At 38.8% G+C, this 25,421-nt stretch overlaps 1 protein-coding gene across 1 annotated transcript in view; it reads left to right on the top strand.

The window, feature by feature from the left end:
• Positions 1-25,421, top strand: part of LRRC1 (leucine rich repeat containing 1) — a gene marked incomplete at both ends in the record, with an annotated part of 62,584 nt that overhangs the window by 24,173 nt on the left and 12,990 nt on the right. The window contains 7 exons of the mRNA XM_079550901.1: positions 2,137-2,226; positions 16,649-16,705; positions 18,250-18,313; positions 19,054-19,128; positions 20,842-20,986; positions 23,474-23,592; positions 24,595-24,678. Coding sequence (XP_079407027.1) covers positions 2,137-2,226; positions 16,649-16,705; positions 18,250-18,313; positions 19,054-19,128; positions 20,842-20,986; positions 23,474-23,592; positions 24,595-24,678 — 634 coding nt within the window. The remainder of the gene's footprint in view (positions 1-2,136; positions 2,227-16,648; positions 16,706-18,249; positions 18,314-19,053; positions 19,129-20,841; positions 20,987-23,473; positions 23,593-24,594; positions 24,679-25,421) is intronic.

Genomic DNA, 25,421 nt, shown 5'->3' with positions numbered 1-25,421 from the left:
TTTGCACTGAGATAGGCTGGGAATACTTGCACGATTAGCTGGCTGGCTGGCTGGCTGGGATGCGTGAGTGGTAACAAACAGCTGAGTGTCTGTAATATCTTAAGCTGCTACAGCGGTTTTGCAGGGCAGCTTCTCCCACATTGGCAGCTGAGATTCTTCAGAGCAGCGCTTTGAATATAGTGCATAGTGCATTCTAAGTTCTCTGGAAATTCGGCTCTCTAAGCATTAAAGGGACACTTGTGATCTTAATCCCCGTGCCTCTGTAGCCCATTTATATGCTGAGGATAATAATACCACAAAAATCTGGTAAAGCAAACTGAAGCTGAGCTGATGTTTAGATATTAAAGTGATGAGAGTCACTGCGCAGCGTTTTCTCAGAGATGAGTGTGCCGTATGTACAGCAAGAGCTGCATCTGATGGTACTGAAATAAAACATATTAAGCAGTAGCATGTTGGCTATCATTCTCCATTTTGTGAACCAAATAAGGCTTAGGACCCAAGTAATGTATCTCTTTAGACAGCATCTGTAATGCGTGACTGCAGCTGAGAGGAACTGACAGAAGAGTTGTAGGGTTTCTTAATGGGGTTAAAATGGATCTCATAACTCATTGCTGGTGGTTGTAGGAGAAATTTAAAAATTCGTGATAAAATGGCTCCAAAATGTATGTATGTACTGGAAAACGTCACTCCAACCAGTTTACTAAGTTAGAAAATGCAGACAGTTCAAGTTGTTTGTACATGGTTGCCTGGTGCTTTCTATGATAAAGTCCAGAATTTCAGTTTTACCTGTATTTACCTGTATCTACAGCATTTAGATCTTGGCACTAATTACCCAAGATAGAGTGAGAAAGCCTAGCAGTCATTTCCTTTTGTTTGAAGGAAAGAACTTTTTTAGCCATTGATCCTAGCTCTTGTTTCTTCTGAGCTCAAAAGCCAGTCATAGAACTTTGCCATCAATGTGCTTCCACTAATACAGAATGTTGTCTCACTGTCAAATTGAATGACTTCAGTACTAAAAATGGCTGCTTTTCAGCTGCTTTCATGTTTATATTAATAAGAAGGAGATGCATTTAGGTAGGTTAGACTAGAAGTCTGCTATACGGTATAGATAAACCATTTAACTACAGTTTTAAAACTGTTAGCTCCTAAATGGTAAAAACTGCTTTTTCAAAGTAAGCTATTACTATTGTACACCTAAGGGGGGTGAACAGTCACAGTAGCACTCACACTGTAGAGATACCAAACATGTTCTGTTAATGAAAGACAGAAAATGACAAACAGAGCGGTATGGGGTTGAGCACACGAGAATTTGTAATTTGTCTCCTTCCCTTTTCCCCCATCACACACATCTGTGCTTGCCCATACACTTGAATCTCCAGTTTGCTAGCAGTCAGTGGATTATACTGCGTTCCCAGAGCTGGGAGGTGTGGGGAGCAGGAACCAAACTACAGCTTGAGCTTATGTTGTGTGCTCTGGGGATCAGGTTTGGTGCAACCTGGCTGCCTGCAGGTGAGGGCGAAGGAGTTCTTCAGTGTGAGTAGGGGGAATCCAAGCAGTGCAGAAAACTGGGTGTTGGACCTGAAGACTTTAGGTAATTTGGGAGTGTTGCTTGCATTTTTATAATGTGAGAAGAGTAGGATTGCAAGCTGTTGTGCTGTGGACTAGTACATGTAAAATGTTATAACAACAGAACATTGTCTTGCTGGTAAACAGAGTGTTTCTTCAAAAACTACAGCCTGGTATCTAACACAAAATGGCCCTGCTGTAAGCATGTACATAACTGAAGCTTAAATCAGAGTAATTGATTTAATTATTTTACCATCTAGCAGATGCAGGAAAATACCAGCAGAATATTTTTTTCAGTTTCATTTTTTATAATGCTTTAGATGCAGCTATATGTATATGGCTTTGTAACGTTGCAAATTGGAGGCAAGGAAAAGAGATTAATGCTTTTTTCTTACTATGGTTCCCAGAATTTTTCAAGATTCGTGCTGGAATATAGACATTTCTCCCCTTCTCTGTGTATATTGGCTGAAAAGACTCTAATTTTCTGCAACATGTTCTTTTTTCCTCTGTGTATTCTGTTAATGTGAATACTTATGTGGAAGTCCTAAACTTGAATTAATATCTCCGTAGGTTGCCCGAAAGCTTTCCTGAATTACAGAATCTAACGTGTCTTTCAGTAAATGATATCTCTCTGCAAGCACTACCTGAAAACATTGGGAAGTAAGTGTTCTTTAGCCTTTTTGTTATTTTATTTATTTTCTTTCCTGGTACATATACTATGTAAGTCACATGCATGATTGTATATAATGTGATATACCTATGAAGTCATTTACAGCTTTGTGCTTAATCAGTCTGTTAAAAAAGAATCTCTTTGCATTTTCACTTACCGTTAGCAAGTCAATTCAGCATCTGAATCATATGTATGTATACTTAGGCTCTGTTTTCAGGGATTTGGATTAACTTGGATTTTTAAATGCAAAATTAAATAGGTGTTTCATGATGCAGAATTGACCTTTAACTTTCCTTTTTTGTAGTAAAGGCCATTGATCCGTTATTGTAAACATGTCAGCCAGCTTGCAGCTTAGCTCAAAACCAGATAGTGCTGGCACAAGAACAAACGGGTAAAAGCTGGCTATGATCAGGCTGGAAATTAGAGGGCTCCTAACCATAGCAGCAGTTTGGTTCTGAAAGAACTCCAGAGAGAACCGTGGAGAAGGAAATTCACAAAACAGCTCTAAAGATGGAATTTGATAAGCCTTTGAGATGTTTGTTAATTCTGGAAAGTACAGCATCATTGCAGGGACAGAATTCTAAAGCAGAAACACAAGAAAAGTAAAGTGAACTTCATTTATTTGTCTCTTGTTGATAGTAACAAACATCCAAGCTTGCAAAACATGAATCTCTCTTCTCTTAGAGAAGAGATTTGAAGGAGAAAAGGTAATTCCACATCTCCTTAATTAAACATATGAGTATGTTTAGACCAAGGGCACATTTAGCCCACCTTTCTTCTACAGCTATACTGATGTGGATTAAGAAAAATGCATGTTTGATTACTCCTCTTACCATCTTCTGGTTCGGGGGATTTCCTGGGCTCTAGATTGTGGTTTGTCTAATGGTAGACATAATGAATTCTGATCCACATAATTGTCCAGTTTCTCATTGAGCTTATGGAGACATCTGTAGTATTTGGCCCTGGCAAATAGCTGCAAAGGCTTATTTGCTGATTTGCTGGGAAACATACCATTTTAGAGAGATGGAACTTTCTGGCAACACATGATAGTTTGTTCTCTCTGTCTCTCTGTACCTGCCTTTATGGTTACTGTGCCTGTATTGTTCTAAGTTTTCATGTACTGAACAACTTCAAACCACTTTGATCTCTTTCTTCCTTCAGAAAGCCTAGGAACACAGGAAGAACAACTTGGATGTTGAGTCCTCTAACAGTAGAGGCCTATTTATCTTGGACATCCTTTCATAAAGTGGAGTGTTTTTTAACAAGAATTCTTTGGGGAGCCAGCTTAGTCCCTAACAGTCATTAAAATCCAACTTTATAAATAGAAGAGTCCTCCAGAAGGGATCTTATTAAAAGCTCCTGCAGTGTAGTCAAGTCCAGACCAGCATTGCTTTAGCCACTTCCTGTGAGTATTAAAGCTGTCAGTGGGCACTAGTCCAGGAGCAATAGAAGTAGGAAATATCTTTTAAAACATTCCACAAGCACTAACAGGTACAGCTAATGTGTGCCCACTGACTATGACAAAGTCTTATTAAAAATGGCGTGGGCTGGGGCTTCTGTGACATTCTTCCTTTTCTACAGCAAGTTCACAGAACTTTAAATGCAGCTTTTCATAGTAGTGACAGCTAAGAACAGATTTGTTGAAACTTCTTAGTTACTGAAAATCTAGGGCTACAATTTCGGATCTTTCCTGATTCTGAAAATGGTTATGGGAAACATGACAAGCTGAAATGATTTTCAGATTTTAAAGTAGGCTGCTGCTTTACAACTAATACCTGGAGGAAGGTCACTGGCTTCCCTGACGAGTCACTGCTGTGCTCTATCTCCTTGCTTAGCCTGCTTGTCATTTGACAAATGTGGCTGGTGGTAAGCTCTGTTAAGGAACAAATGAATAGAAACAATTTTGGTTAAAATGGGAATACCAGGCATTTGCAGAAATGTCAGTATGTGAAACTATAGAAAAATATGTGTAATAATTTTTCTATTGTCCATCCTAAACAGTCCACGGAGGTGCTGTGAAACTATTTAAACTTTATACGAGCTGTTACAGAACACAGCAGTGTAACTCATTCTTCCTCAGAGTCAGTTGCCAATGCTGAAGCTAAAACCCAGGGACTCTATTTTGCTTGAGGAAGGGCCATATGCTTATTCTTGGTGAATTTTCCTGGAGGGCTAGGCTTTTATTCAAATCTGATAGGCCTACTTCAGTCTGACAAATGCACCCAGAATAGCTTTCTGAACTTATGTATATTTTATTTATACAAAAACACTTGAATTTTTTTAGCAGAAATTTATGCCAATTAGATTTATGCTTAAAGAAGCAGGGACAAATGTGTTGAGCTTTTGTTTTTGGCTCGTCGAGTATTCAGAGTGGAAAGAAATATGGCAGTTGGGAAGTAAACCTGGACTTTTCCAAGATAGAAGGATATTAACAGAACAGGAGGGAAAGTAATGACACATCCCACGAAAATGTAATTGTTCTTGAATTCTGTTGGGGAATGTTGATCTTCCTGGAATACATTCAAATGATCCGAATCTGGTGATTTTATTTATTTATTTATTTTTAAGCACCTCACATTTCACGATAAATAGCAGAACAAAGCTCCTTTTCTCTCCTTCAAACGAAGGAATTTCAGACACTGTTGACAAGGAGAGAGATATTCTAACTATAGATAGAAATGATTGAAAGGTTCTTGTTTGCAGTCAATTATGACTGCAGCTTAAAGTTCTTATATTATGTTTACCACTGAGAGTGAATTTCATAAACATTTTTTTTGAATACATTTTCATTTATAAATAATAACTATTTTTTCAGTCTGGATACCAACAGGTGCAGCTTTTCCTTTTTATTTCACAAAAGTTTTGTAGTTTATTTTAAGCATGAAATCATCATTTAAGTGAGTTTGGTCCAGTTGACTGCCTTATGTTTTGGTAAAAGCAATGGAATGGTGTGGGCTCTCACAGAATGGCCAGGGTTGGAAAGGACCTCAAGGATCCTGAATCTCCAACCCCCCTGCCACATGCAGGGCCACCAACCTCCTCATTTAACACCAGACCAGGCTGCCCAGGCTCCCATCCAACCTGGCCTTGAATACCTCCAGGGACGGGGCATCCACAGCCTCTCTGGGCAGCTGTTCCAGCACCTCACCACTCTCTCTGTACAGAACTTCCCCTGGCATCCAACCTAAATGTCCCCTCCCTCAACTTCAGACCATTTCCCCTTGTCCTGCTGTTGTCTATGCTTTCAAAGAGTTGATTCCCCTCCTGTTTGTAGGCTCCCTTTAGGTACTGAAAGGCTGCACCTTTGTATCCTGCAGCCTTCTTTTCTCCAGGCTGAACAAGCCCAGCTCCCTCAGCCTGTCTTCATAGGGGAGGTGCTCCAGTCCCCTAATCATCTTTGGGTTCTCCAAACATAGCACACTTGTGCTGCTTGTTCCCTTCTCTGTTCATTTTCTCCTGCCCTTTCTGGGACCCCCAAAATGCTAGGTATTTGAAAGAAAGTCATGCTGAGTGTCTCTTTCTGGCTGAAGAGATGAAAAAAGACTCTTCCAAGCATTTGGATATGTTTACAAATGCCTTGCTGGAATTTCTTTGTGCTTTGCATGAAGATCCATGTTATTATTTAATGGAATAAACTTGGACTATGTGCTTTATGTATGACCAGTCAAATCCTGAGCAAGAAAGTGCATATTGGTGAGTTATTCTGGTATGGTTGTGCTCAGGGAAAAACCTGAAGTCTGTGTGCTTGTTGTTGGTCTTTTGGCCACTAAAGGATTTGGAAAATTAGGAAAAAGCATCCTAAATTTCCGTGGCCTTAGAGTCTTGTCTGGGAAATCACCTTATACAGTCAGTGACAGAATTTGAGACCAAATTCAACTCAATCCAGTTTTGCTATTGCCTGATGTATAAGATCAATATCAACGATCAGCTTTGCTGTCTCAGGCAAGTATCATAATGTATTCTAGCTTTTGATATGTAAAGTTGCTGTTTATATTTCTGTTGTGCCGTTAAGAATTCTGCATAGCCCTTTCACGTTTTCCTTTGTGTTGCCAAAATTGAGTGTATTTAAGGGTCCCAAGTGGATGCTTGAAGAACAAAGGCAAGGCCTCTGTATTCAGTTTTGTCCTCTTGTGCATGGATGGTGTCAGTGTGTATCAGCTGCGTGACCAGTTCAGACTGTTTATCAATTGCCAGAATGCGTGCTAGAAGTTTTCCCTTGTTAGATAAAACCTTTCCTTTTTGAAGCCTGTGCCTTGTGTATAATTGTATTGTGTCACATCTCTTTAGTAAGCTCTGCTTTGGGCCATGGTAACAGATGAGATGTTATAATGTAAGCACTGTTGGTTTTTTTTGTGTTTCTCTGTGATTTGTGATGTTTAACGTGTCGCATGGAGTAAAATAGTGAGTGCTAATGTATGTGAGATATTAAAGCTAATAATTATCTTAAGCAGGAGTTTTCCTGTTACCTAGGTGAACCGTTCAGAGAAACAGGTTACACAATTTAAGCTGTTAGTGGGAGTGTACTTTCAGTGTTTCTCAGCCTAATGAAGCGAGACTGATTTCCCTGTGTATTCTGCTTGTGATGGTAGAGCTGTTCAGTGAGCAAGTGTGGTCATTCTTACTGCCACGGGTAGCATTTAGGAATTTCTATTCCAGAGTCTTTCTTCAGAAGTTCCTTATGTATGTGACATCTAGAACACAGGGCACAGCTTGTTTCTGAAATTCAGGAATCAAGGTGTCTGTCAGCCTTCCTCATATGCCTTACAGTGTTATGAATGATCAGATATATGTACTTTTCAAGCATGTTCTGTCCTTGTGTATTAATTTCATAGCATTGACCTCAGAATTAGTTCCTCCCACCCTACAGTGTTATACTGCCTTTTTACCAACAAAAATTTTCATGCTGTGCACTCATGATTTAATATCTTGAAAGAGAAGATACATTGTTGGTCATAATTGTGTGTTTATTTAGATGTGGTTCTTTGTCCTGAGTGAAGTCCAGATATCTTTGAAAGCCTTTATGTGAGTCTCTGATGTTTAATCTAGCATTGGGCTTTCAGATCTGTGCTTTGAAAGGAATCTGCCCTAGCCAAAAAAACGTTCAAATAGGCATTTCTTGCTGAAAGGACTTAGTTTTCTGTCTGACTGGTGGGTACAATAAAATTAGCAGGTACAGCTTTCTTTTTGGCTGAAGTAAAGTGTGTAACTCTACCACTGTTCTTGAAGTTACGATTTAAGGCCTTCTGGCCATCAGCATATGAAACATCTAGCTCCTATCTAAGTTTTAGCTTTTTTTCATCACTCTTGCCTATGCCTGAGCATAGTTTGTAGTACTCTCATGATTTGTAACCCCAACTTTCTTCAGAGAACTGTACAGTCTGTGATGCAAGAAAGCAGAATAGCATTATTTTGGCATTAGAAATTTTTATAATTGGAAGGTGAGAATTTATTTAGGTGGGAGGGATATTCTTCTGATGCCAGTGACTGATGAGTCTGGTTTACCCCCAAGCTGCAAGCAGGCTGAATGGATCTGTGGACCTTACTACTGAAAGGGAATTAATTACCAGGTAAGCAGAGAAATTTTCCTCCTCATGTCTGCAGCTAGCGTATGCATTTTGTAACGCAAATGAACATAATGAGAAGAGTAGAGCAACTGTTAGAGCACTTAGGAATAATGCCGCGCAGAAGGATGTGTTATAGGCATGCCTTTTGAGAGTCATGGAACCAAAGTATCCAAATTTCATGTTAGGGAAACAAAATCACTAAGCATGATTTTTTAATAGGTATGTTTTTAATTCTAGAGGTTTTCGGCAACATCTGAATTCACAGTCTGTAACGATGATCTGAATAGGACAGTCTGGAGAATAAAAGATCTTGGAAGGCAAGGATGGTGCTCTTGATGCATGTGATGCAGAAGCAGATCAGTGGCATGCTTATTTTGCTGAAGAATTGCTGGGCCAGTCTTTGGCTGTGTTTTTCTTAGCATATGCTAGAGTATCACAAGTGTAGGTTATACATCTGGTAGCATTGCTCAGAGTGGGAAAAGCTCTCAAAGTTGCCTAGAGCAAGTCAATATTAAGGTTTAGCATAGTAAGATTTTACGTGATACAGCAAAAGTGATGAGGAGGCCTATCTTGCAAACACGTAGAAGGAGAGCTGTTTATAGGTGGCCTGGCTAGGCTGATTTAAATAGTAGCAAAATTTTTTTTTTCTCTCTGGCTAATCTGAATTTAGCATGACAAGTAATATTTTCAGAGTTTGAGTAGGTGGAGCAGTCAGTGTTAATCACAGCTGCTTCCTAAATGGCAAAACTGAATTTTAAGGAACTTGAAGATTTATTTCAGGACTACTGTTTAACAATACAATAGTGAATGCAGGGCCATCTGGCCTTTAAATAAGTATTACATCTCGTATGCTACACAAGGAAGACGTATTTCACGTACATTCAGCAATTATTTTTGGAAATAATTCAAGATTTTGTTTAAATAGTGGAAAACTAGTGTTGTATGAGTGGAATGGAAGAGGTTTTCAAAATGCAATCTTGTAACAGTGAATTGGCTTAGTGTCCCCGTACTGTTTTAGTAATCTTGATAAGTGAATTGAAGAAAGTGAATTCAGAAGTGAACAGGCTGTGCTGTAATTACAAATGTCTCTCTTGTCTCTTACTGATCCCTTTTGAAGGTCATACTGAGTTCAGTTTCCTGTCTTTGGACCATGCTTATTGCTGTACACATGGAGAGAGTACAACTGATTCCAGCAACTTGAAAACTAAGTGTATGCAGAAAACCATTCTTAGCAGCTTACGCTGCCTCTGTTATGGATTTAGGGAGTTTCTTGGTCGTAAACTGTAGTACTTTGCTCCCTTTTGAGAAATGGGATGTGACTTCTGCTAAGCTGTCTATCCAGTCTTACCTCCATTTAGTGCCTTTTAAGATACTGTTGTTTAGCTTTCCATTTTCCCTTGTGGAAGATCTGCAGTTTTTTTACGAGCTAATTGTATTGACAGTTTGATACAAGAAACTGATTATTCAAATGTGCTCCCTTTGGCTTTGTGTCTTTCCTGTTGGAGTCTAGAATGACAAAATTACCATCTTTACTTTCCTCTGTGCCTATCTAAAGTCAGTTCTCCAAGGAAGCACTGTTTGTAAGTAGTATCTGCTTTTCACAGCTCCGTAAAAAATGGCAAGTTTATGGAACACAAGTCTTTTCTTTCACATTTTCTCATTGTTCTTACTAGAACATTATCCTGCTTCTCAAGTCTGGTGATGGACTGCTAAAGAAAGAGAAAACTATTATTCCTTTCCCTTGTATTTTATATAAGTAATTTTGAGCAGAAAATAGTGTTTAACTTTATTGCAAGTTACTTCAAGTTGCTTTGCCTCCAGAAAGAAGGAAAGTAAATGGTCTTAAAGATGACTTTTGGATGAATGGTCTTCAGGCGTGCTGATGAGGATATGTAATAAGTTTCATCAAAACTAAACCTAGTTATCTTGCATTTCAGTTCTTATAATATCATATATTTAGAGGTAGAACAGTAGGACTTCACATATATGAGGAAAGTATGCTTTAAATGGCTGAGTGCTTTCATAAAGGAAAATAATACTTGCTGTAGTTTCTGGCTCACCTAGAAATTTGTAGGATTCAGTAGCTAAAAATTTGTAAAAAACACTTCCTAATTGCATGGTATGGATCTAAGTCTCTATTTAAATTCTTCTGTATTTTCTTGCAAAAATTCATTAGAGCTCTCCTTTATCATGCACACTAGAACTGGTTTCTGTAACTGAAGGGGAGCCAAACATGAAGGCAGGAGACTGGTTAAAACTGACATTTAGAGGAGGAAACAAAAGCTTTCAGATTGAACTGGAGAAATAAATGTCTTGAGATCAAAAAGCTAGCTGCAGTTCTGTACTTAGTGATACATATCTATTGTATCTATACTATAGTACAATAGATATGAATTTTAAGGTTATGTGATGGTGACTTTGCCTAATTATGTCAATATTAAGCAGTTGTTATAAGCAAAGTAAGTGTATAATATTTAGTCTTTAAAAAAAAGGGGTAAAATGCGTACTGGGAGAGTATAGACCACAGTCTTCATGGCTATATGCAAGTGGAACATTAGGGAATTTGAGAAAGTGCAATCATTCCCTGCAAAGGTAGCATTACTTTTGTTGTGTTGAAAGTGACCTTATGCCAAAAATGCCCATGGAGCTGATTGTTCAGACTCTGTGGCAGTACTAAGCCTGCAGTGCTGAGTGAACTGTCAGTCTGCAGCCACAAGCTGTGTGGGATGGGAGTAGCTTGATAGGATCCTGTCAGAGGAGTCACGTAACTGCTGTGTCCTGGGACAGGGCTGTACGTGTTTCCTTTGCACAGGGAGAATGGGCTGCAGTGCACGTAAATATAACGCTTATTTCATATGCTTTGTTTGTTGGTGTTGTAGTATTAGTTAGCCTCTGGTGTCTTGGAAGACCCTTGGCAGACAGGAAGACTGACATGTTGCTTATTTGCTCAAAAAAAGATGGGGTGCTGAGTTTAAACTCATTTCCTTCCTACCCCAGTGTTGTGGCCGAATGTTTGCTCGTGTAAAGGTGTAGGAGCAGGAACTTACCAAAGTCAGAGCAATCTAGGTGCTGGCCCAGTGGGCTGAAATCCTTTGAACTGGTGCAGATAGCCAGAGAGCAGACTTCATATCACACTTCTTCATGCTGTATGCTTGGGCTGTATTGGGTACTCGTGCCTGTAGCTGCATAAAAAACGTTATACTGGACCAAGTACTGAGTCTTGATCGTGTTCATACAATAGCCTCTGAAGTGCAGAGTTTTATGCTTGTTCTTAGAAATCATCCCCTGATGAAACAGGGATGTACCTGTACTACTAGCACTGCTACTTTCTCAGAAGAAATTCTTATTTTCCTCACCTACTTCTCCCACTGCTTCTGAATGCCTTTGTTTGAGTATTGCAGCAGGTTAGATTTTATGTCTTATTATTTCTGACGTCCTTAATAAAGCCATCCTCATACTGCCCATGCGAAGTGTTACGCTACAGAGCTTCTTAAAGAGTTCAAAGCATCTTGTGGACTGCTACTTCTCCTTTATCTGTCAGGATAATGGTGACTCTTCCTGTGCCCAGAATCATTCTTATTGGTAGGACTTGCCTTTGTTTCATATGAACATGAAGACTGTGCCAACTTTCCCATATTTTGTTTCTCTTTGCAATCTTAGAAATGTGGGGAGGAAAAGGTCTTTCTTTATTAGTTGCTGTTTCCAAAACTGCATTTAAGATTTTGCATTCTCCTAGTCAACTGAAGCATGCTGGAAAGGTGCAAATTGGATTTCTGCAAGAATTTTCATCTCATGAAATTTTGCTCCATTGTTTAGGCCCTGAGAGGGGTTCAAAGAAGGGCAACAAAGCTGGTGAGGGGTCTGGAGCACAGGTCTTATGAGGAATGGCTGAAGGAGCTGAGATTGTTCAGTCTGGAGGAGACGAGGCTCAGGGGAGACCTTAATGCTTTCCATAACTACCTGAAGGGAGGTTGTAGTGGGCTGGGGGTTGGCCTTTTGTGTAATCAGTAATGGGACTAGAGGCTTCAAGCTGTGCCAGGGGAGATTCAGGCTGGACGTTAGGAAATACTGCTCTGAAAGAGTTGTCAGGCACTGGAATGGGCTGCCCAGGGAGGTGGTGAAGTCACAGATCCTGGAGGTGTTCAAGGAACGTTTGGCCATTTTGTTGAGTGATATGGTTTAGTGAGAACTATTGGTGATGGGTGGATGGTTGGACTGGTCTTGTGGGTCTTTTCCAACCTTGGTGATTCTATCATTCCATGATCGTTTCCCAAAGTCTGACTTTTCTTGTATGCTCAGCAGTGCCAGTTTCTATATAATACTTGACACTTCTATTAATGAAATTAATGAAATAAGAGAAGGCTGTTGGTTTTCCTTTCCCCTTTTCCCCTTTTCCCCTTTTCCCCTTTTCCCCTTTTCCCCTTTTCCCCTTTTCCCCTTTTCCCCTTTTCCCCTTTTCCCCTTTTCCCCTTTTCCCCTTTTCCCCTTTTCCCCTTTTCCCCTTTTCCCCTTTTCCCCTTTTCCCCTTTTCCCCTTTTCCCCTTTTCCCCCTTTCCCCCTTTCCCCTTTTCCCCTTTTCCCCTTTCCCCTTTCGTTTTCTAAATTAAGCACCTTTACATTTCATATTAGTCCTCTTATTCTCCATCTTTATTTTATCTAAGCTATTTTCACATTTCTTCTTTTCCACCTTTGTATTTCTTTCTCTTCATTTTCACAGTACATGTGTACTTCCCACTGTACTTCCCAATTCTTTCCTCAGAAACCTTTGCTTCTGTAGCCAGGGCTTGAGCACTCACTGTCGTGTGTAAGGTATGGGGTAGGATGAGCTTGATGATGCTCTCTGTTGTCACTCTTAAGGCTGACTTTCTGTTGTTGTAGAAAAATGATAGCACTGTGCCTTAAAGCATCAGCAGAACTCATCTCAGGCTTGTATTTAGTAACTTTTATTTATAGATTGAAGTGTTTAGTTCAGTTAGTTATTGTTATCTGCAGTCAATCCACTTTTTAAATGACTTTTCCAGGACATTGCTACTGATAGATTCTCTGCAATTAATCCAAAGAAAAATGAACTCACTTTGAAAGAGCAAGAATCTGTTTCAATTCAGATGTTAGAGACTTGGTCTAGAATTCCCTCTGTTTGAGAGGAGCCACAGAGGTTGGCATGAAGGAGTATTTGAGAAGTTCCCCAGGCGCACCTCTTCTGTAGAGCATGTTGGATTGTGAAATTCTCTCTTAAGTCCTGACAAGTATGTCCAGGAAAAGATGTTTCCGGCATTTACAGACTGCTTTGTTGCTCTTAGCTTTTTTCTCAGTTGTTGCTTTCACATTTATCCTTTGTTCCTTCTAGCTGTCATCACCAGCATCTAAAGTTACTTCAAGTACAGCACAGAATAAACGTATCTGGTTTGTACTGAAAGTGGCATTTTTAGCCATGTTGTACATTTACTTTCTGCTTGATTCCACCTTTAAAGTGGAAATCATCTGGAAAACCTTGTTGTATTTCAGGTACTGAATCCTCTGACTGATTTTGCTGTTGCCTTGTGCTCAGTAATTTCACACATGTGCACACCATTCAGAGTGTGTGGTAGCTCTTGTGGTGGGAATTATTACAATATTAATAATTTTTTTATTAAGCTTTTACAAGTTTCGTAGCTTCTTACAGTAGTGACCTTGGAAAAGCATTCAGCTTATTTTGTCTCTTTGTTCTAGAGCAGTCTGCAATGCTCTGCAGCATGTTTGTTTTTCAAAATGTGGCTGTGAACAGCTGCTGACAGAGCTGTCTCCTGCCAGAGTAGGCTGGTCTGCCCCTGTGCTTTACAGATTGATATTAAAAAACCCCAGTGACTGCTTTTCTCCCTTAGATTAAAATTGGGGTTAGAAACTGTTCAGAAACTGTTAAGATATGGTTTCTTTTAGTTCCTTTGAAAATCTTCCAAAAGACTCTACTAACAATGCACCCATAAAATTAATGGCAGAGGGAAAAAAAGGAAATTCTTTCAATTAGAATGTTGTGAAAAACCATTATTTGTACCTGAGAATGGGGAAAGAATACATTTTCTGCAGAGAATGTGTTATTAAATAAGGCAATGTATTTGAAAAAGAGCAAGATACGAAGGATTTTTCTTGCATGTGGCTGAAAGTCCTGTCTGTTAGCATATGTTAAAAGTAGCAAAATAGGAATGTATAATATACTAAGAACTTCTTGGTAAATATAAGGGAAAGATGCGACCTTCCCTCTGTAATGTATCAAGTTGGTGCTCCAGTACATCAGCATGTCTTTTCCATTTTTGCTGCTATTTTATTTGGTAATTATCATGTCATCCCATTTTAAATTGCAACACACAGGTTTGCTGGAAGCAGTTCTGTGACTTGTAGAGATTTAAGCATCATGAGTTTCCCCACATTTTCTGGCTTCTTTTTTTTTTTCAGGAAGATCCACCTAATCATAATATTTCAGTCTAATGGACCAGCTTTGCTGATGTAAACTTAGTTGCCTTTGTTTAACATTACTTCATTTTGCCTACTGGGGTCTGTTTATATTGTATTTGGGCTGGACCTGAGAACCTGGAAGAAGTACAAAGGATAGATTAAAGGGGTGGAGGGAGATGGCTCTTTTTTGTTCCAGGGTGAAGTTGTAATTGTAAGCACACTGTGAGTAAGAGCAACTGCAGAGTAAAGAAGTTCTTTTCTGGAAAGCTGTGTCTCTAAGTGTGGAGACATAATCCTGCAGGTGGCATAAGAAGAGACCCTAACGTGGGACTGGGATCGGCCGCAGTCACTCTGAAGCTCACGATAAGCAGCTGGATTCAAATGCAGCTCTCAGCGGGTATCCCCAGGGCCACAGCTACGCACGAGCTTCTCATGGCATGGCTGGCTTAGGCAGCACTGATGCTTTCATTACAAGTTTCCGGCAGTTGTGTTGGTCCAGGTGTCTAAGGGGATTTACGGTATGTTGGATTAGACATCCGTGTTATTCTTTTTCACTGGGTTATTTTTAAGGAGGATCAATTTCCTGAGCTGATTGACTGACCTGTCCCAGTTTAATGATACAATGAGACAGCCTGTGGAGGTGGCTTCCATGTTCTTGCTGTTTAACGTGGTTTTGCTGACAAAGATTTCTGTTTAACCACAGCAGAAGTGGTGTCTGATGTAAGAAGAGAAATTAAGAGATTATTGCATCACTTTACTCATCGGCACATCAGTGTGATGGGCAGGGAGATAAGTAGAGGCAGGATGATTTGTAAACACAAGATTACATGCAGCTTGGTGGAGTATGCGTCCTTTTCGTGTTCTCTTGATGAAAGTGGATCGTGGCACTGATCTAATACGAGCTTGAAGAGAAAGTGCAAAATTTGAAGGAAGATTGGAATAAGTTTCTGGATAGGAAGCCTGTAAACCAAAACGTTGAAGTTCATAGGTGGTGGCCTGAGTGAGAGCAGACCCACGTTATTAAAGCTCTGGAGAGAAGTGGTCCTCCATCATTGCTTCCCTCTCCTCCTCTGCTGGTGTGGTTTATGCAAGCATGTTAGATACTATGTCCCATCCTCACTCATGTTTTTAGTGTTATAATTTTTATCTGAGATTGTGTCATTGGAATGATGGCTTCCTTACTACCTAGTTTCTGTTGAATGATTTTTGAGCAACATTAATTGAGTTATTCTCACTAATCTTTAATTGTTCTTATGATAATTCATATTAAAATATCTGTATCCATATGGTATGTTTTAAATGTATTTCCTTGGGAGGAATGCAGAGCACATTGGGTAACATTTGCTTATTTTAGAAGCTGGGGAGGACTGTTCAGAATGTAGTCCAAGCTCCTCTGAGATTTCATTCACAGTTTTCTGAATGCATTGCAAAACTGATGCTTGAAGTAAGGTGCATTTTTTTTTCAGACACCATCCAAATTCAATCTATGAAAAATCTTCTGTCTCCTTTAATAACTCATTACATCAATTATGTTGCCTTCCCTGCTTCTATAGGTGCATTGGAGTCACGAAATAGAGCTTTTTATTTAGAATGCTGGTTGTTTTTCTTTACTGGCACTAGTGATTGTGTGTGATTCAGTATGTTGGTATTGTTTGAAGTGAAAACAAAAGTGTCAGTTTTACGTAGCCTCTGTACATGTTTTGTTGCTTTTTTTTTTTTTCCTTAGGTATACAAACAAACATTTTAGGCTTGGATTTAACAGGTGTTTCAAATTTTGTGATGTATGTAATATTATTAATATAGTTCTTTAAGGTATACAATATTGTCCTCCTCCCTGCACACCAATAGAGAACATATTCTGTTACAGGGAACTATTTCTTTGTAGTCACTGTATCTGATTTGTATTTTTCCCTGGGACAGTGGAGGATTAGAGCAGATTATAGTGTTGGAATAATGTCCGACTCCTTGTGTTCCATTTAGTCATAAATAAACCCCTGAAAAATCGGAATGTTGCTATGGTGATGTTAGTAAAAGCCTGGGATATGGAGTAGTGAGCCGCTTAGAAGCATAATGTCACTTACGGTAATGAGCGCGCTGTGGTTCTGACAGCAACGAGTTTACCTGAATGCTCTGTAACTTCTGTAGCCTGTGACAGGTTCTGAAAGCAGATGTGCAAATTCAGTTCACCTGATTATACTCTGTTTATTAATTTTCTTCTTAACAAATAGAAAATTATGTTTTGTCTGTTCACTTTCCAGCTTTTGTTCTGTTTTGTAGTATTACAGAGAAACAAGCAAAGATTTCCACTCTTCGTATGCTTTGCATGATGCTTTGATTGAATTAAAACCATAATGGTTCATAACATTTTTGTTACAAACTGTGTAAACACTGGTTGTTCTTGTGTTTTTATTTCTTTTAGTCTTTATAACCTGGCTTCACTGGAACTTAGAGAGAATTTGCTGACATATTTACCCGAGTAAGTGGCATTTCAAATGTTTGATTGTTTTAGTGTAAAATGTTCTGATTATAAACATGCTGGTGTCTGAAACAGAATGACAACTAGAAACAAATACCCAGTTTCAGGTTGATAAGCGTTATGAGATGCAGCTTTGTTTTAACAACACCTGCTTACATCCATTTTTTGTAGATATAACTGGTTAGCTGCTGGAGTTTATGGCCTCTTTAGTTTTTGTTTTTGTTTTTTTTTCTCCTGGGTATAGCTATTCTGTATAAAATGTATTAATGTCAGATATTTCTTCCTGCATTAACTAAGCTAAGATTAGTATCAGCAGTGGGAGTGGTAGTTTGGATTACTCTTGTGCTGAATTTTCCTGTTTTCAGGAAGGATAGTGAGATCTCATAGTTTTTGGCTCTGAATTGGTAGATGTATCTTCATGAAATTAATATTAATATTCATGTTAGGTACTTAAGTGAACAAAAGCTTCAAAAATCTGGAGATCAAATCCTTTATATAAATCCAGATCTATTGATGGCTGAATTCTGCCCCACTCTTCCCCCAGTGGTTTGTTGTGGGACACAAAAATTGGATGTTTTTATACTGTCTGTATTGTGACTGAGTACTCTGTGATTTTTTTGTACGATTATTCAGTTATCTTACAATCTGGTGGTCCCTTTTGGTTGCTTGGAAGCAGCTGTTTCTGTCTGTAATGGAGTAGTTTCTTTTCTTCACTACCTATTCCCCAGTTATGTTCGGATCCTTTTTTCCTGTCAGTCTACCCTATACCTGTGTTGCTGTGCTTTATAGCTGTGAGCTACAGGGAGCTTGAAATGTCAGCGATCAGAAGTTATGAACTGCTAGCTAGGTTTCTCCATTCAGTGTCAGACAGAAGCTATCGTAGATGTTGACAATTTTATTGCTACTGGAAAATCTGGAGTGTCAGTAATGTAACTGACAAGTCTCTGGTTTTTGTGTTACTGCAGCTTTGGGAAAGGTGGGCAAAAGTTCTACAGTAGACTGCCTTTGAAGTAGGAAGTTAATACATTGTATCATGTTCAGAGAACTTCTTACATCCCTTTGGGATTTTGCTTCTTTGCATCCTCAAATCCATCCCAAAATTCTACAGAAATTGATAGGTCAGGTTGACAGGACAAATGATGAATTTAGCGAGTCTTGATTAGCACTGTTTTAGGTACTGTCATGTGTGACCACAACGTGGAATTTTTATTCGCTTACGTAACAGTAAATGGCCCCTGAAATAAATCTAACCAACTATACTGAACTATGTGGCATTGTCCACCCCATGGACTGATGGTTAAAATCAAGGATAATAGTCTGATTGCTTATTCTAAGTTTTATGTTTCAAGATCATACAATTATACTGACAAACCAAATTATTTTTTTCAGTAAGATATTGCTGTAGGAAGTCTATGCCCAGTAAAATTAACTGTCTGCAATAGGTAGTAATTTGAAATACAAGTTTCAGTAAAATGAGCTCATTCACATACATTTGGTTTCTGTTGGTTTAGTCTGATGTGGTTTTGTTTTGACTTATCTCACAGATCACTTGCCCAGCTGCAGCGTCTAGAAGAACTTGATTTAGGAAACAATGAACTTTATCACTTGGTAAGAGAATATGCCACTAAAAGTCCACATTGGTCTTGTTTCACACGTAATTAATTTAAATAGGCCATGTGATATTCAAAATCGAAGAAAGAAAAATACATGGAAGAGAAAGTCTTTTCATATGTGCGGATACATTTTGGCAGTGAGTTAGAGCTTCCCATATCTGCTTCATCTTGTTCAGTGCAGTATTATCTTGCCTGAAAAACTTCTGCAGCTCTTCTCCAGAGAATTAGAGTATTTCACAAGCACTTTCTATGGAAAAAATGAAAGAGTGGAAGGTCACAAGCTTAGAACTAACAGTCAGAATGACCACACAAGCATTTGTTGAGAACTGGAAGGGGTGAGCCCAGATGCATGCTCAACTGTATTTTCAGATTGGAATTGGGAATCTTTGGGATAATGCTGAAGCAAACTTTAGAGTTGCAATGTCTTTAATTGTGGCAGACAGGTACACCAGGAGGTATGTAATCTTCATTAAGCTGGCTCAGTTGAATCTTGGATTTGCAGTAGATGAAGAGGATGCATGCAATTTGATAATTCTGTGTCAACTGAAGTCTAGGATATTAAATAATTAGTTTGTAGGATGGAATTCCCAAATGGTGACAGTCACTCTTGCTGCATTTGGCTGTGGTACCTCTAAGTAATGCTGGTAGTAAGAATTGCTTTACTCAAATAGTAATTATGGGATGGCCATTTATTTATATGTCCCGTGTTACTTGACATTACCTTTTATGTTACAGCCAGAAACAATTGGTGCACTTTTCAATCTTAAAGACCTCTGGTTGGATGGAAACCAATTAGCTGAAATACCTCAGGTAAGAATGGGTTCTAGTGATACTGTATTAAAAGCACTTTTAAAGGTAAACCTTTTCATTATTATCTAAAAGGAGACAATCTAAATTTGGCTCGTTTTCTCATTTCGCTTTGCATGGGTTTGGCTTTGGATGTTTAAGATTTGTAATAATTTCCTTTTTAAGGGATTATATGTTATCAAGTATAATTGTGTATGCTGTCAAACACTTTGTTTTAAACTTTTTGTTAAAGGAATTGTTTGCTAATAGACACGTTTGGTTTGTAGGATGACATACTCTTTATGATGTTGGTGCGATGATCAGGGAACCACTAACTGGCTGCTCTAATCCTCTCCTTTTATACCTATCTAAGTCACAGTTTTGACAATTTTGAGAATGAATCACTGTTTTCGGCTGTCATCTTCCACGTAGTTGCATTGTTTGGTAGTAGAACAATGGTGAAACTGTTGGCATGAAGGGAAACTTCGATCTATGGAGGCAGATCCCCCATCTGACATCAGTGATGGAAGAGGGACCTTAGCATTTAAAGCTTACAGCACTCTAAATTCCCTTCCTTAAGAACAACTATAATGTGTGGGTGGGTTTCTTTTCCTTCTTTTTCATTTAGAGCCAAGTTAAAACCTGCTTTCCTGTGTTCCTTTTTCAGCTTGTGGTCATTTGCTGTATTGATCTCACTGTCAACAATGTAACTTGGAAATTGGTTACATTTTAGTGGACTTTGTTGACTTGTTTGCTGGCTTGGCCTAATTATTTTTTAAGTATATCTATTTAAACACTGATAATCATTCATAAAAGGTCAAAACTGACTTCAGCAGCTGCTTTTGTTGAAGCTGGCCGTAACTGTGTGTTTTGTTTGATGTCCGAAGGATGAACTTGTAGGATAAAAGCAGTGTGTTTAGTGAAAGATTGTCTTGAGAGGCAAACACTTTCTAAAAAGAAAAAAAAAGCCATCCTGTGAGTTAGAGTCAGGGCTGTCTATGTATGAAAATACAGTATTTGTGAAAGTAAAGGACAACTCCCTTCTTGCTCCCAGAGATCATTTAAATGACTGAAGTGTGAACTACCGTAGAACACGTGTAGGGGTGTATGTGCACATGGGGAATGGGAGGGTTGCTCTTATACTTAATAGGGAAAAAGGTATTTCTCTGTCAGACTTTTAAGCTGATTGTCAGATTACCATTGTAAAAATTAAGTAATCATAATTGTAGGTGGTGGCAGTACAACTTGGCACTTCAAAGATGCTTGCTAGAGCAACACTCCCAATTCCGATTTCTTCATTTGTTGCAGCTGGGAGATGTGAAGATAGAAATCCCTGGATGTCATGGCATGTTGCTGTATTGGACAGGAGAGACTAATCCTAATTTGCCTAAGGTTAATTGGGAGGGGCAGACATTAATTATGTGAAGGTTGATAATCAGTTCTGAAAAAACAGCTTTTTGTTCTTTCCTTGAGTTTTTTTTTTACTCAGTTTTGGTTGGTGCTTGCCTGGGTATGCTTAGTGTAGCTTGTAAGGCTACTAAAGCCAGTTGTGATATGTAGAACAAGAAACTGCAACTTGGTTGGTTTACCATGCAAAATTTACTTACATATTTCTTTCAACATTTAGAGGTCATGCAAAGAGTTGCTTTTCTTTCTGGAATTTCATTGTGGTAGCACATTTTTCAAATTGCTTTGTGACATGTTGGAGCGTGACTAAAATTTCACTTTGTGTTGCAGGAAGTAGGAAACCTGAAAAACCTGCTTTGTCTGGATGTTTCTGAAAATAAATTGGAATGCCTTCCCGAAGAAATTAATGGTCTGACTTCTTTAACAGACTTGCTTGTTTCTCAGAATTTACTTCAAGTCTTACCTGATGGCATTGGTAAATATAGGATGAATGTTATCATTCAGAACTGTTTAATCCTCTGTATACTGGAAGTTGTTTATTTTCATGTCTTGTGTAGTCTTCTCTTTTTGTGTAAGAGATTAGCTTGTCTTAGCTTTTTTTTTTTTTTTTTTTTTTTTTTTTGCTTAGTATGAAATACATAACTATTAATTTAGCATTTTAATTGTCTACGTAATGACTATCTCTTAATTCTTCTTTGGCCTGCACTTGGTACTTAATAAAACAAAATAAAAGTTAGTATATCCTCACTGTTCCTACTGTATGTAAGTCATGGTCAAAACACTTCAACATTGTAAAATTCTAGCTTGTAACATACTGTAGGTCACTTGAAAAGATTGGCTGATGGTATTGTTACAAAAAAACGCCCTCCTCTTTAATGGGGATGTGTAATTATCTTGAGCTGGACAACGTGGTTAATCCTGTATGGGATCTGGTGGGAGACTTCCAGTTTCAGCCTTCACCCCTGTGGACCCAAACTACAACCTTTCTGGTTTGTGACACTTGAAAAACAGTTTACAAATTTCCTTTCTAAAGTAAATATCTTTGCTTCTGAAGTAACTAGTGAGACATTATTTCTTTACTACTCATCAGCTATTTTTCTAGAATTTTTCTTGGTGCAAGAGTGTGCTTTTCCTTCCTTTTTCAATCCTGTAGCAGAGAAAGAATTTAAATAAGAAAGTGGAAGAGAATGGACAGACATCCCCACTCTCTCCATATGCTATGTGAGCCTGAGAAAAGATAAATATTTCTTTAAAACTTAAATTTCAGGGGTGTGGGCTGAATCCTGTCCTACAGCTGAATGGTGTGTATTTGGTAGAGCTGTAGCAGCCCTTTCTTATGGTGTGAGCTAGCCAGTACAGTGTTGTACATCATAAGTGATGTATCATCTTTTGGAAGGGTATAGATCATGCAGATTGCAAGAGGGAAGTTTGTAACACCAGCTGCTAAACAAGAGGAGCTGCCTATTCTTAAAAATCCTGATAAATAGAGATCCATTGCTAGGGAAGATGATTGTGAAGGGCCAGGCCATTGCATGTGCTTCGTATCATTTTCTGTGCGTGCTTTTGTCATAAATACAAAAATCCTCCAGCACCCCTAGGCTGCCTGTTTCAGTGCAGCACCGCCTCCAAGTGAGGAAACTTCTCTTGATGTCTCACTAAGGCCTTCTGCACTTGAATTTGTGGCCATTTCTGTCTTACCAGCACTGCAGATGAGTGTTTGGCTCTGTCATCTCTGTTGCTGTTTCTTACATAGTTGTGGGCTCTTCTTTGGTGCCTCTTTGGCTGCCTTTCTGTTGGAGTAGACAAGAAAGGCCAGCTCCTTCAGCCTCAGCTCATATGTGTCCCAGCTCCCTAAAGAGCTTTGTGCTGGACCTCCACTGCCTTCTACCCATTTCTTTTGAATTAGCAGGGGCTTGGGACACGAAACTGAGCATGCTTTTACAGATGTGGCCTCACCAGTGTCCAGTAGATGAAACATAGCAACTTAATTTATCTGCTGAATGAAATTTCCCATATTTAACCTGTTTAATTTACATCTGGTGACAGCTCACTGCTAATCCATATTCAATTTGGTGTCCACTGTGATCCTGAGGTCCTTCCTAGCAGGGCTCCTATGTAGCCAGGCTCACTTTCCAGGCTATACAGGTGCGCAAGGTTATTCCGTCCAGGTACAGAGCTCTGTGACCACCTGAACTGCAAGTTTCTGTTTAGGGGGCTGCCTTTCCATGCATCTGCCACGGCTTCAATAATTTAGCATCATCATCAAGTTTGATGTACCAACCTGCTGGAACTATTCTGGGCGATCTGGGGATGGAGATGAAGGTGTCATCAACTAGTGCTGTCTCCTGAATTCTCTGTCCTGGGCTCTCCGTAGGTCACCTCTAGTTTGCACAGATCATAAAAAACTATTGCAGTATAAAATAGCTTTCTGAGGAGAAGATCTCCAGAAAAGATTGTCGCTATTCTGAAAAATAAACTTGATTTTCACGTCTGACTGACTGGGCTGTATATTAGGACAAAGAGACCTTTATTGCATTTGGGATTAGGCTGTCGCTTTTATGTAAACCTTCTTACTATGACTGAATACACATAGGTGCTCAATGTTAATAAACATTGAATAACTGAGGAAAAAACCCACTTTTTTCTCCCGTATATAGGTTTTCCAGCAGACAATTAGTTTTCTGTTCTTGACTTGAGATGGAGCAATACTCAGATTGCAATTTTAATACAGTTTAATATACTGAAATGTGATTATTATGTCAATGATTTTACAGTCAGTTTAAATAAACTTGCAAAAAATATTGCAAAGGCCAAGTGGAGCAGTACCTAACTTCTTTATTATGCTACCTGAAGAAGAGCATTTAATTGTGTTGGAGAATTTCTAAAAGTTTTTCATCAGGATGATTCTCTATAATTAAAGCGAAGTTACTAAGCCAAACAAATGTATTGTTCCTCTGCCTAGGAAAATTGAGGAAGCTGTCAATTTTGAAGGTTGATCAGAACAAACTTATTCAGCTAACAGATTCAATTGGAGACTGTGAAAGCCTTACTGAACTAGTTCTAACAGAAAATCAGCTGCAGGTAAGTGTGGTCTTGATTGCTCAAATGACTAGCAGTAAAAAGGCTTGTTGGGAAGTGTTGATTCACTTAGCTTGTAAGACTACTCGCCATCCCTACTTGCTAAGTAGCATGCTTTCTTTAAATGTGTTTTATTTCTAACCTGTTAAATGGGTGCTGAAGATCAAGTTGTGCATAGTAAAAATTCTCTCTTCTGAAGATCTAAGCAGTTACATATATTCACTCTTGAATCTTTCATGATTACTAAGGGAACTGGAGCACCTGGGGTGCAGGTATCATTTACATTGTTATGTTTTTAATGTAGAGGTTGTGCTGCGTTGTGTTTTTGCCCATTTTTGTTTTGCCTTATGTGAATCAGGCTTGTTGGAACTGAATAAAAGCTCCAACTGATGCAGAGCTACTGTCATACTGTTTCTTGCTCTGCTGGTCTGCTTCAGCAAGGTACTAAATATGATATGTGGTCAATTAAAATAAAATTCCAGACTCCCTCCCACCAGGTGTTTTCTTCTCTTTCTTCAAAACTGTGTTCACATGATGTTGACATTTGAAATTGAAAGTGGAAAAGTTTGTAAAAATCAAACTTAGAGCATTTCTTAAGTTAGACTTATACATGATAGGAGCTTACGTCTTTTGGAAAGAGGTCAGTTCATAGCACCTGGCTGAGAGACTTACCTCTCAGTTAGCTATCTAGGGAGCTTCCTCTTAAGTACTATGGTACTACTTCTGTATACGTGCTTCTCTTTGCAGCTGTCATCTGTCTGCCATCTTAGGGCAGAGATAACTCATGAGTGAATTAGTGTTAGGAACTGAAATTCTTAGATGTTTCTTCTGCAAAATAAAACCTTGGAACTCCTTCAGAAGGCATGGTAATAACCAGGAATAACTGCATACTCATTTTGAAAATGGATCAGTCTCTTAATTCGTTTTTAAATTGAGATAAGTTTTGTTCTGTCTTTTTGTGTTTACAGAATTAATTTGCATATTTCTTTGTTTCTGTTGGCACAGATACTACCGAAGAGCATTGGAAAACTGAAGAAGCTGAACAATTTGAATGCCGATAGAAACAAATTAACATCTTTGCCCAAAGAGGTAAATCTTGTGCAATTAACTTCAATAGATGTGATTATATAAACAGAAAATTCTAATTTCGTGTTCCTCAAAAGCCATCAAACAGATGGCTTTGATCCACTGGATGTTCTTCCCAAAAAGGTTGCTACCAGAAATGTGCCCATTAGATCTCAAGAGATTAAATCTGAGTAACATATGTGTTGGTTTGGTAGCTTGGAAGTGCAGAATGTGCTTGTGGTCTTACAAGACACGCATCTAATCAACTTGTGACTAGTTATTCTCAATGTGGATGTCAGGTCAAGCACTATTTGAAAACTGAAAGTTCTGTTTAAGTGAACGCATTTTAAACATAGGTATGCTTCTTCTATAGGTAGTATAAAAATTCTGCCAGCAATCTTTCTAGACTCAATCTTGTGAGCAAGACTGAAAAGAGGATTTTCATATTATGGAAAAATATTGTTTTGACTGTCTTCTTAATTCTGAAGATCTCAGACTACTTTTAATATGAGGAACTGAAGTGACCAGGATCTATGATATCTGAAACTTTTCAGCTATGCTCTCTGGGACTTCTACACAGAATCACAGAATGACTGAGGCTGACAGGGATCTCTGAGTCCAGCTGGACCAACCCCTACTCAAGCAGGGACACGCAGAGTAAGGTGCCCAGGACTCTACTTCTGGCTTCTGAAGATCTCCAAGCATGAGATTCCACATCCTCTGGGCAGCCTATGCTAGTGTTTGATCACTCTCGCAGTAAAGAAGTG

The sequence above is a fragment of the Tetrao urogallus genome (genome assembly GCF_951394365.1).
Source record: "Tetrao urogallus genome assembly, chromosome: 2".
Lineage (NCBI taxonomy): Eukaryota > Metazoa > Chordata > Aves > Galliformes > Phasianidae > Tetrao > Tetrao urogallus.
This window is presented reverse-complemented; position numbering and strand designations above follow the sequence as displayed.